The sequence below is a fragment of the Pleurodeles waltl genome, chromosome 1_1, assembly GCF_031143425.1.
Source record: "Pleurodeles waltl isolate 20211129_DDA chromosome 1_1, aPleWal1.hap1.20221129, whole genome shotgun sequence".
NCBI classification, from domain to species: Eukaryota; Metazoa; Chordata; class Amphibia; order Caudata; family Salamandridae; genus Pleurodeles; species Pleurodeles waltl.
In genome coordinates, this window is record NC_090436.1 from 950,704,160 (window position 1) to 950,716,458 (window position 12,299).

At 43.1% G+C, this 12,299-nt stretch overlaps 1 protein-coding gene across 2 annotated transcripts in view; it reads right to left on the minus strand.

The window, feature by feature from the left end:
- LOC138289792 (alcohol dehydrogenase 1-like) overlaps positions 1 to 12,299 on the minus strand; it is a 324,764-nt gene that overhangs the window by 117,964 nt on the left and 194,501 nt on the right. For both annotated transcript variants that reach the window (XM_069230197.1, XM_069230198.1), the window contains one exon: positions 8,801 to 8,936. In XM_069230197.1, coding sequence (XP_069086298.1) covers positions 8,801 to 8,936 — 136 coding nt within the window. The remainder of the gene's footprint in view (positions 1 to 8,800; positions 8,937 to 12,299) is intronic.

The following is a 12,299-nucleotide window of genomic DNA, read 5'->3' on the forward strand; positions in this document are numbered from 1 at the left end:
ATGGATTTTTCAGCATGACTTGGTTCAGTCTCCAATACAACCCTCCAGGACACCAGTCAGCAACTTGTTGAAAGCTGGGCAGCTTAAGAAAGTTCTCCTCACACCAAAACTTTTCAGGAGCCTAGGTCACTTGAGTTGGACCTTGGCAAAATCAGATGATGTTTTGACTTCCTTTGATCCAGAAACCGGGCTTTGTGATGATGATGACTTTGAGGTATATGAAAGTAGGGGTATGAACTGTATGAGGCTAAAAAAATGAAAGACTCTTGGTCCAAGAAGTGGCCCCCTTCCCTTTCGGCTGCCTTGAACATTGTCTTTTGAAGTCAAATTGTCATACGTGAAAGTTTGTAACAGACTGGATTAAGAGAAGATTAAGGGCCTGATTTAGATCTCAGTGGATGGAATCCTACATCACAAACGTCATGAGAATCCCATCCACCGTATTACCATCTCCATAGGATATAATGGGATTGTAATATAGCGGATGGGATATCTGTCACTTTTGTGACAGAGTTTTCCCCTGCCCCAAAGATCAGGCCCTAAGTCTTCGTGAGGTAGTTTTATGAAGGCTCACACTAATGAACTTCTTTCTTTAAAGCCATGCACAGCTTTCTTCTCAATAATTTTACTGCAAATGTTACATTGATATTATCAATGAGATGATCACAAATTTTACGAGAGATGTAATATGTGCGGTAATCAGCAGTGCATGGCAAGGGAGTGAGTCATTTTTATCTTTGGGGCACAAGTTAGAGTTACTTGCGCTAACCATAACTATTACTGCTGAAATTATATGGTTTTCTGAAAGTAAATTCAGAATCTAACTATAACATTCCTGTAAACTTTGATTTTTTTAAAATACATTTCTATGTTTTATTTAATTCTATCTCCTAACTGTGACACCTTTGTTTTTTTCAGTGAATTTCAATGTTTTTTTAACATAAAGTGATTTTGATTTCTATACGCTAAATCAATCACCACCATGCACTGCCGCCGCAGGGCCTGTTGCCAACACCCTATAAGCACCGAACCCCAAGACATGCATGGCCTTAGGCCGTGTGGGGTGGGGTGGGGAGGAGGTAGGCCGCAGGGCCTGGCCTACAGCCAGGCCCTGCAGCCAACCCCTATAACCACCCAAGCCATGCACAGCCTTTGTGGACCCCTGCATATTCACTGCGCACAGCCTAGGGGAGGGGGCGGTCCCTAGGGCTTCTATAAGCCCTAGGAGGGAGGCCCCATAGGCCCCTCCTATTTTTTCCCTCAATGCCCGGATATGGCCCACCTGGGGGCCAATGCATTTTGAACAAGGTAGACGGTGGCGAACTCCATGGATTCAGCCGCATATTTCTCCGTGATTTAAAAAGAAATGCTTTTAAGCCTTGGGGGAGGTCCCAGGGAGATTAGGGGGAGGGCTGGGCTAGGGTATACATACCTTGCCCCCTTTTCTTTTCTTTATTTGCTTTTATTTGGAACTCGGCTGCCAACACTTCTTGTTTGAAATCTTGGCAACCAATCAGATCTCAGCAGGAGATATCTCTTGATCCGGAGCCCTAGATATACACATTTCCTTTCCCTTTAACCCCCTCGGTCTCCCGGTGCCGAGGACGAAACTAGCTCCCACGATGGCCAAGCACCCCCCCCCCCCCCGGATGCCCCCATGCCGTCCGATGACATCAGCGCACTATTGTGCACTCACGTCATTAGAGGCCTACCGCTCAAATGCAAAAGCATTTCTCCTCTGATTACGTGGAGGGGGCGAGAGAGGCATGAAAGGAGCAGAAAGGCCTTTCCTCTCCTTTCATGTCTCTCTCAGCATTTCTGCTGCAAATTCCCACTAGACATCAGGGATATTGTTTTTGCATAAGGGAAGCGCCCCCTTGGGCAAGGGCCGCTCCCAAGGGGGGCAAATTATTTTACGGGCATTTCTGCCCCCCCCTATAATTAGACCGATCTGCCACCGGGAGGTGGGGGTGGGGGGGCAAAAACCCCTGGACACCAGGGGCGCTTTTTTTGTCTGTTTCAGTTGAAGGGAGCGACCCCTTAGACAAGGGTCGCTCCCCTGGGGGGTCAAATTTCTTTTAGGCCATGTATGCCCCCCGTGGAGGGCAGACTGGCCTATTTTTATTAGGCAGATCTGCCGTTGGGGGGGGGGGGCAGAATCCCCTAGACACCAGGGATTTCTTTTTCTATTGTTTATTTTATTTTTGAATATGTGGGGAACGACCCTTTAGACAAGGGTCGCTCCCCTGGGGGGCAAATTGTCTTTGGGGTATTTCTGCCCCCCCTTATCGGCTGATCAGCCTATTTTTATTAGGCCGATTGCCCCCAAGGGGGGCAGAAACCACTAAGGCCCCGGGGATTCATTTTTTTTGCCGCCAATTTCAGGCAAGGTGAGCGAACCCTTAGGCAAGGGATACTCCCCTGTTGGGGCAATTTTATTTTAGGCCGTTTCTGCTCCCCTTTGGGGCAGATCAACCTATTTCTATTATGCCAATCTGCCCCGGGGGGGGGGCAGAAACCACTTAGGCGCCAGGGATTGGTGTGTGTGTGCATGTGTGTGTTTTGTTTGGGGGAGCCCCTTGGGCAAGGGTCGCTCCCCATGGGGGCACATTACTGTTGGCCATATCTGCCCCCGTTGGGGGCAGATCAGCCTATTTTTGGAAGGCCCATCTTCCCACAAAGGGGGCATAAAGCCCACCAGAGACCAGGGAAGATTTGTTTTTCAAATAGAGGGTGGGGGTATGGCCATACACCCACCCCAAATAAATGGGGCCAAAGTTGTTCTGCCCACCAGTGGGCAGCTGGGGCAATTACCTACGATCCACACCTGGGGGGGGGGGGGGGGGGGGGGAAGATAGTCTACTAGATGCCCGGGAATAAAAAAAAAATTAAAAAAACGCGGGGTGGTGGCTACCAACCAGTATGGGCCTGGCTATGCCCCTACCCAAACTGAAGGGGGTAACAGTCATTCTGCTCTCACCCGCACACTAAAACATCTTATCCCATGGCAAGCAAGAGGACATTTGATTATTTTGGGTTTTGGTTTTACATTTGGGCCATGAGAGCTTGGCTAACTCTCAAAATCACCCCGCTTGGAATGGTGAGGTCTGCGCTTTTTGGACTTTGGAACGCTGCCATGTAGAAAAATCCACAAGACCGAGATACATCTAAAAACTATACATCTGGGTGATTCCAGGGTGGTGTGCTTCACATGCACCCGCACCATTTTCTTACTCACAAGGCCCTGCAAACCTCCAACTTTGCTTGAAATCACACATTTGTCCCACATTTTTGTGATGGAACCTTCCGTAATCTGCAGGAATCCACAAAATTCCTACCACCCAGCATTGTCTCATCTATACTGATAAAAATTCTGCCCCACTTGTCAGCCTAAAAATGTTTTTTTTCAAACTGCCCTTTTGGACCCGCTTCGGTTCCCCCTCAATTTCGACATGGTTTTGGCTCTTCCTTGTCACAGGCACTTGGCCCACCTACACAAGTGAATTATAATTTTACAGAGAGACTGAGGGGAACGTTGGGTGGTAGGAAATGTGTCCCAGTGTGGTAATCCCACATAGAAATGTGGAAAAAAATTGATTTTGTTTAGCTAAATTTGAGGTTTGTTGAGGCTTCTGAGTAAGAAAACACTGGGAGATCCACGCACGTCACACCCCCCCAAGACTCCTTCGAGTGTCTAGTTTTCAGAAATGTCTGGGTTTGGTATGTTTCCCTGTATGGCTGCTGAGCCCAGCACCAAAAATGTAGTAGTAGGTAGTTTTGTATTTGATAATTTTGATGTGTCCAGATAGTGTTTTGGGGCATTTCCTTTCACGGGCACTAGGCCTACCCACACAAATGAGGTACCATTTTTATCGAGATACTTGGGGGAACGATGGGTGGAAGGAAATTTGTGGCACCTCTCAGATTCCAGACCTTTATGTCACTGAAATGTGAGGAAAAAATGTGTTGGGGCCAAATTCTGAGGTTTGCAAAGGATTCTGGGTAACAGAACCTGGTGAGAGCCCCTCAAGTCGACTCATCCTGGATTCCTCAAGGCATCTAGTTTTTAAAAATGTACAGGTTTGGTAGGCTTTCTTAGGTGCCAGCTGAGCTAGAGATCAAAATCCACAGTTACGCACGTTCCAAAAAACACGTCAGTTTTCAATGTAAAAATGTGATGTGTCCATGTTGCGTTTCCTGTCGCAGGCGTTAGGCCTACCCACGCAAGTGAGGTACCATTTGTATCGGGGGACATGGGGAAACACAGAATAGCAGAACAAGTGTTATTGTCCCTTGCCTTTCTCTACATATTTTCCTTCCAAACGTAAGACAGTGTGTAAAAAAGACAACTATTTGAGAAATGCCCTGTAATTCACATGCGAGTACGGGGACCACATAATTCAAAGATATGCAAATAACCACTGCTTCTCAACACCTTATCTTGTGCCCATTTTGGAAATACAAAGGTTTTCTTGATACCTATTTTTCACTCTTTATATTTCAGCAAATGAATTGCTGTATACCCGGAATAGAATGAAAGCCCTTTGTATTGGCTCTGGGTACCTAGGGTTCTTGATGAACCTGCCAGCCCTCTATATCCCCACAGTCCAGAAGATGTAACGGTACATTGCTTAAAAAAATCTGACATCACAGGAAAAAGTTACAGAGCAAAACGTGCAGAGAAATGGCAGTTTTTTTTAATCTCAATTTTAATATTATATTATTTCAGCTGTTATTTTCTGTAGGAAAACCTTGTAGGATTTACATAAATTACCCCTTGCTGAATTCAGAATTTTGCCTACTTTTCAGAAATGTTTAGCTGTCCGGGATCCAGCATTCGTTTCACACCCATTTCTGTCACTAACTGGAAGGAGAGTAAAAGCACAAAAAATAGTAAAAATGGGGTATGTCCCAGTAAAATGCCAAAATTGTGTTGAAAAATGTGGTTTTCTGATTCAACTTTGCCTGTTCCTGAAAGCTGGGAAGCTGGTGATTTTAGCACCGCAAACGCTGTGTTGATGCCATTTTCAGGGAAAAAAACACAAGCCTTCTTCTGCAGTCCCTTTTTCCCATTTGTTTGAAAAAAATAAAGTTTTCGCTGTATTTTAGCTAATTTCACAAACTCTGGGTACCTCTAGAATCCCTAGGATGTTTGGAAAAAAGGACGCAAAGTTGGCATGGGTACCTTTTGTGGACGAAAGGTTATGAGGGCCTAAGCACGAACTGCCCCAAATAGCCAAAAGAAGGCTTGGTACCCGAGGGAGAAAAGGCCTGGCAGCGAAGGGGTTAATATCTCAAAAACTACTGAATGGACCTAAATCAAATAAAAGAAAGGGTGATCTGCGGACCAAAAGACCTGGCCCTCTCTTCAGGGTCACTCCCCAAACTGTTTGCCTTTTTCCCTCCACTGTTTGCTGAGGTCGTTTTTGTTGGCCTTAGGACTCTGTGCACTTTACCACTGCTAAGCACTGTTAAAGTGCTTGTGCTCAGTCCCTAAGAAAATGGTTAAATTGGTTTATACTCAATTGGCACAATTAATTTACTTATAAGTCTGTTGTAGAGTGGTATACTCATTACCTAGGATCTGTAAATTAGATGCTACCAATGGAACTGCAACACTCGCTGTGCCACCCACTTACGTAGCACTTTAAAACATGTCCCAGGCCTGCCACTTCAGACTGAATGCAGTTTTAAACTGCCATGTCGATTTGTCAATAAAACCTTCTTGCCAAGCCCTAAACTCTTCCTCAATTACCTATAATTAAGGAAGGTCCTAAGTAGCATATAGGGCATGGTGCCTTGTAAATGAAAAGTCAGACATGTACATGTACATTTAGGTTTTACATGTCCTGGTAGTGAAAAACTCCTGGATTTGTTTTTCACTACTGTGAGGCCTACCCCTCCCATAGGATAACATTGGAGATTCCTCGTTACATTTAACAAGCTGTATCTTTCAAGTGAAAGCAAGTAGCTATTTCATGTTTGGTGTTTTTGGAATTGTAATGAAAACTCCTATTTAATGGTTAAGTGTTTTTTAACTACAATTTTGAAAATGCCACTTCAGAAAGTTGGTATGTTTCTGCCCTTAACCCATTTGTGCATGTAGCCTGTCTTGGGTCACATGACTATGTGTAACTGGCAGTTAAGCTTTGTAAATTCCTCCTAGACATTCACACAACAGAGGGGTCTGATGTGCCTGAATGGGCTATCGGCTGGCAGGATGGGTGGGGGAAGGCATAGCTGATTACAGCCCCACTTGCAACTGAATAGGGAGCTCTCTGCCTTTACATAAATGACCTATAACCTCCACATTGCCACTTCAGGTAGTTTGGGGCCAGGGCAGGGGAGTCCGGAAATTATATGTAGTTCAAAGTCAGTGTCTAGAAGCTGCTCTCACCTTCCAGAAGGAAGACACCAGCGTATAAAAAAGGGACCTTGGACACCAACACTTCAGTACACTTCTGGACCTGTGGATACTGCAAGACGAAGAAGGACTACTGTGCTGCTGAAAGGACTGCCACACTGCTGCACTGCTGGGCTGTTGACCTGTTACTTTCTTGCTGCATTTCTGCCCAGCTGCCCTCCTGCCTGGGGAAGAAGGACTGCATTTGAATTTGAACCCAGGACCAACAGAGTGACTCCAAAGGGCTAGTTTGCTGGGCCCCAGATCTGAGCCTGAGGGACACAAAAGACGTCTTTTAAGCCACCAAAAACCAGCCTAAGTGAGTCCTGACTCTCCACGAGGCGCCCCACCAGTCCTGGACCCCTTGAAAGCGGTGCTGAAGTTCACCATATAGCCGAATCTCAAAAGTGGAGACTTACAAAATTTTTGGCTAAAAACTAGAACCAGGAGGACACCAGGACAAAGCTGCTTGCCTTTGCACCTGGGGTGCATTGCTGGCCAGACTGACTTCACAACTTCTCCCTCTACGTTCTACTCTGCAGCAAAAATTCAGTTTCATCGGTCCTTCACCAAAGGGATATTTGGCCTCTTGGAACTGTCTTCGGCTACAGCCTTAACCTTATCCTGCTGGAAAATGTTGGCTTCCATTTCAGAGAGTCAACAAAGAAATTCTATGACGACACTTACTCCACAGACACCTGCAGCCTTGCCCTGCTGAACTTTACCCTCTCAGAAATTATTCTAAATCCGAAGGTAAGCGAAGCCTGGGCCTAATCCACTTTGTGTATTCGAACTACACTCCATCAAGGGCAGCAATATTTGTTTTTTACTTTAACCCAGTCTCATGTGACTAAATATCGTTGGTCTTTGATCTTTTAGGTGCTACTTATCACTAACAAATTAGAAAATGTATTACTCTGGTTCAACTGATGGGAGTTTTGTCATTTGGGTGTCTAATAATTTATTTAAAATTACTGTATTTTTCTAAGTTGGGATGTGATTTTTCTTGTGTTTTCAAATTAGTGCTCTTTGTGTTCTGCCTAAATACATATTTCTCATAAGTTAAGCCTCACTATTGTTTGTGCCAAGCTACTCAGGGATATACACAGGTTAATTTAGGGGCTTTTTAGTGGTTCACTCTGCAAGCGATTTTGGTTGTTGCATGACAAGGGCTCCCACCCCAGTCAACCACCAACCCAATTTCTCTCTCTGTCTCGCTCTCTCTCTCTATACACTTATATAGCAAATATATATATATATATATATATATACACACACACACATACATACACATGGATAGATAGATAGATAGATAGATAGATAGATAGATAGATAGATAGATAGATAGATAGATAGATAGATAGATAGATAGATGTGTGTGTATGTGATATAAAGCATGTAGTGTAATGCCAGGTTGTGGTTTGAGTTGTGATGGAAAATGTTTATGTAGTGAATGGGAAAGAATGAGCTATACATGTTGTTGTTATTGTGCATGCATGGTAAGTGTGATGCGTAGTGTTGGTGTTCGTTGTGGGTTTGTAAGTGAGTAAAGGGCGTTCTCACACCATATTTTCCACTGCCAACAAAGGTGATAAGCATATGGAAACCAAGCGTATGTTTTCAGACCATTACGTTTTTAGTATCCATATGTCCGGTCTAAGCACATTAGTTTAGGGCTGGAGGAGAAATTTTAGAAAGGTGTGTTCCAGTAGCAAAGAGACCCAGCAAGGAGCTCTCTGTGCTACTTTTCTGTCCTTGAGGAGAAATAAGTCACTACCGCCATTCATCACACCTTGTGTGAATTTATTGTGTGGTATGATTTCTTTGTGTATCGTCTTGAAAATATAAGGTAGGTTAAATTTTACAAATTACCAAAAAGTGTATCTTGCTTATTTAGTTTCACGAAATATTGCCTGTGAGTGGATATATCCAGGCCAAAATATGATGGTGTGGTTCAATGTCCCTCAGCATTGCACAAGGACCAACTTGAGGCAAAGATTTTTAGGTGATGTTCATAAATCGAAAAAGCCTTCGCAACGGCTGCGTATCTCCTTTTGAAGCAAAGGAATAATATTGATCCTTTCACAACAAATCAGAATCCCTATTGGAAACATAAAAGAGTTCTCCCTTTGAAGTCAGCATTCCTTCAATTTTTATTGCACCCCATTATGACTAACTCGGATAAAAACCAAGGAGAAATTAGGGCATACTGGTGTATTTACAGTTCCTTCAAACCTTTAACAAAATTTGAAACTAAGGCCACCTAAAAAGTCTTCTCAAATCAAGTTATTGATCCTGTGATGAGAAGGGGGGCTTTTAGAGTCTTAAAATTGGAGGAAAAAGAATAACAAAGTTCTACACACTGTATCAATTTGCTATATTAGAAAAATGAAATACCTCCAAAAATGCTTCCTTTCCATGTGCGGCCTGTGAAGAGCAGCAGGGGACTGAAGGAAAGCTGTGCTGCTGATGGGGCTTCTCCAACTATCACGCTTACTCCATAACCCAAGTGACAAGCTTCTAGTGCAGCTTTCTAAGCAGAAAAGAAGAAAGTGGAAGAACATTGTTATTCAGGTTCATAAAGCTCTGAAGTGATTACAGCACTTGTTTTAAATGTTAAAGGTCCTCTTAAATAGAAACCCGCATTAAGTAAAAAGGCAAGGTTTAACTCAGTCATTTTTAATGATTACACAAGCATGGTATTTCTAGACCATGTTGATAATACAGAAAATGTGATGTACCCAGTTTAATCCAATGGAATGGCCAGCTGCAGCCGCAGAGACTCACAGCTAATATAAATCAGACAACTGTACAGCACCAAAAAGCTGCACTTTAGCCTGTCAATATATACCAGAGGCATTCACGACTCTACAACTCCAACCTGGAACTATTACCCTCTGAGATAATAAAGTTTTATAGCTCACTGCCTGGGGTTATAGTGGTTGTTAGAGGTCCCACCTGAATTATAGTTCCAAACCACATGCAACTGCCTATAATGATATCAAAGGATTTTAACAAATGGTATAGCCCGAGGAAGAAGTCCTATAATTACAACATTCCTGCCACAAGGGTAAGATGTTCTAAAACAAACAGAGAAAAGCAAAAAGATAAGCATAGACTGTTGCCCATTCGGACTACACCAGTGATTACTGGCCCTGAGCCACTTGTGTCTTCAGTGGAGCTCTCAACAATCCAGTGTTCTAGCATAGCTTTACAGGCCTCCTGTCTCAGGCTATACCAGCTATTATTGGCCTTCTAATCGAGTCATAGGTCAGAGCCATGGGTGAAGGACAAATATTCTAAATTAACTAGTAATTTAGTGAATGACCAAAGCTGCGGTGTTGGAGAACAAGTGTATATGAGCCGCGATTGCCCCTTTGCAATTCTTTTGCCTTTAACTAAGCTCCCAACATTCCAGTCTATTAGTAGTTTAAAGAGGCTAAACCAGTCTCCCATTATTAAACAATCACATCTTGTTAGGGGTACGGACAAGTGCATAAGTGGAAAGAACGGAATTAGGTGATGGATTTGTAAATAAGCTTGGTAAAATGTCAAGGATTAAAGGGGCACAATAGTGCTGTTTATTTTTCCCTAGAATTGTTGTTCCCCCTCCTGATCTATAAATATCCCATTATATAACAATACTCTTTATCAAGCCAGTGACCTTACCACCCCCGATTGGAAAATGAATCCTCAGAACAGGCTGCTATTAAGGTAGAGTTTAGCTCATTAGTGCACAGACCTGAGGCAACACCAGAAGAAGCGTCAGTAGAGAACATGAATGCCCCACATTTCACTCAAATGCTATGTTAAGGGTATACATATATCTGGCCACCCAAGAGCCCAGATGGTTCAAGTATAAGAAAGAAACCTATAAGTACAATAAGAGATCTAACGAACCCATTGCAGATTATCCTCTCTCTCTCTCTCTCTCTCTACCATGGAAAAATGCACAATTAAAATCCATTCAGGCCCCACAGTAACCAAGACATACTTCAGACTACGTTTAATGCTGCCGAAACCACAAGAGGTGTCCAACCAAGAAAAAGTATTGAAGCCTTCTAAGTCGACATAATCAAGCTATTATTCTCAAAAAGAAACTAAACAAAAAACCAGGGACCAAAACAACTGACAAATAGTACAATTCAAAACGTGCCTACCAGACTAGCATGTAAAATGTCAGTTGAAATGTCAAAATAAATTAGCTCGAGGAGTAGGTAGGGCAAGCTATGGCAAAGCAGCCAACAAAGGAAAAGGACACTACAACTCTAAATATATGAACAAATCAACCTATCGGTCAAAGGCAGGTGTTTGCATTTTTACTTTAACGCCTTTGTGAAAAATGGACCCGACCTGGAAACGCAAAGGATACTGCAAACAGCAAAAAAAAAAAAAAAAAAACAATACGGGCACAATCATAGGGTTGCTGAATTACATTAAAAATGCGGAAAAACTTGATTTGCAATGGCAGGGTTTGAACTTGTCCTGTTATGTGGAGTGGGATGAGCAAATGGCCAGTCCTAGGTCGAGGACATTGACCTTCATTGCTATGACTTGGTGAACTTTAGCTGAGTAGTGCACCATCTGCAATGTAGAGGAAAAGTTGTATAAGAAGTGCCTCACGTTTTTAGGTTGAGCACGCAAGCACTTTGACCTGTTGTAAGTATTGTGGGCTTTTAACCATGCCAACTGCACGCTCTTCAGTTTCACTCAATCATGGGCTTGCCTTTCAAAAATCCTTCATCGTCACTGGTAAATGCTTTGTATTTGTCCCTTCTTGGGGCAGTTTTGTTACTGCGTTGCAGATTGCCCATGTTACATGGATAATTGCACGATTGCGGAAACGTTTGACTGCGCGCAAACTTCTTTATCTTTTTGTGTGTCTCCTTCGCTCTCATGCTCATGGCAGCCTTGGCGCTTTGAATCTGCTCGCCAATGTCGATTGTTTAACTTTTCATTTTCAATTTATGTGACAAAAAAACTCTAGTTAGGAATTTACAATGCTAATAGCTCTAACTCGACCCATTGCATTGCAAATGCTTGTTTTTTCCCCCGAAATTGATATAGGACTGCACCAGACTAATAGAGAGGGACAAGTTGTTCTAGAACTTGTATGATAGCCCGTTTACAAGTCTTCTATTTGGAGTTTCTAACAAAGTCAGTGCATGGATGTATGTAGAACAGCCTAGATGCTGGGTTTGTTGTCTTGGTAGGTGGGGTCTTGATGGTGACACCCTTAATATAATGCAACAGATCTTGAACAAATTGATGCCGTGCTTTCATATTCAGTACAGTGTGAACACTTTTGGGTCATTTGGTTATATTTTTGGAGGTCTGTGATGAAGCAAGTTGTTACATGGACGAATGCTTTCAGGGAGGTCAAAGAAGTGGGAAATGCCGGTGTGCAATAAAATACAAACTCCCATGTACGAGATGAAGCGGTCCTGGGCTGGTTAATACTGAAATCTTAAGCAGTTTAGATTTGTTTTTTGTTGTTGTAATGAGTGTTTTCCTTAAGAGGCCAGGATTCTCTGTAGAATCTAAGTGTTTTTTTGTAGAATGTCCCAGATGGGGTGATCCACTGATGGTACCTCTCGCAAAGCCATATTTGCAAAAAAGAGCTTTGTTTCACATTTGACAGCTGGATAAACTTTGTGCTATGCTGAGGATATCTTTGATTTGCTTGGATCAGGACTGGGTATACTTGTAGCATATCTCACTCAGAAAAAAACAAAAAAAGTCCATACCGGGGTCTCGTGCTCATTGTGTCACAGAAGTCAAGTAGAATCCACTGAAGAGACCTAACAAGGCCTAAACAAGTCAATTATTGCGTGTGGTCTTATGTAGAAGGGACGTGACATAGCAGTACGGGCTGGACTGTTCCTACTAAAGCATC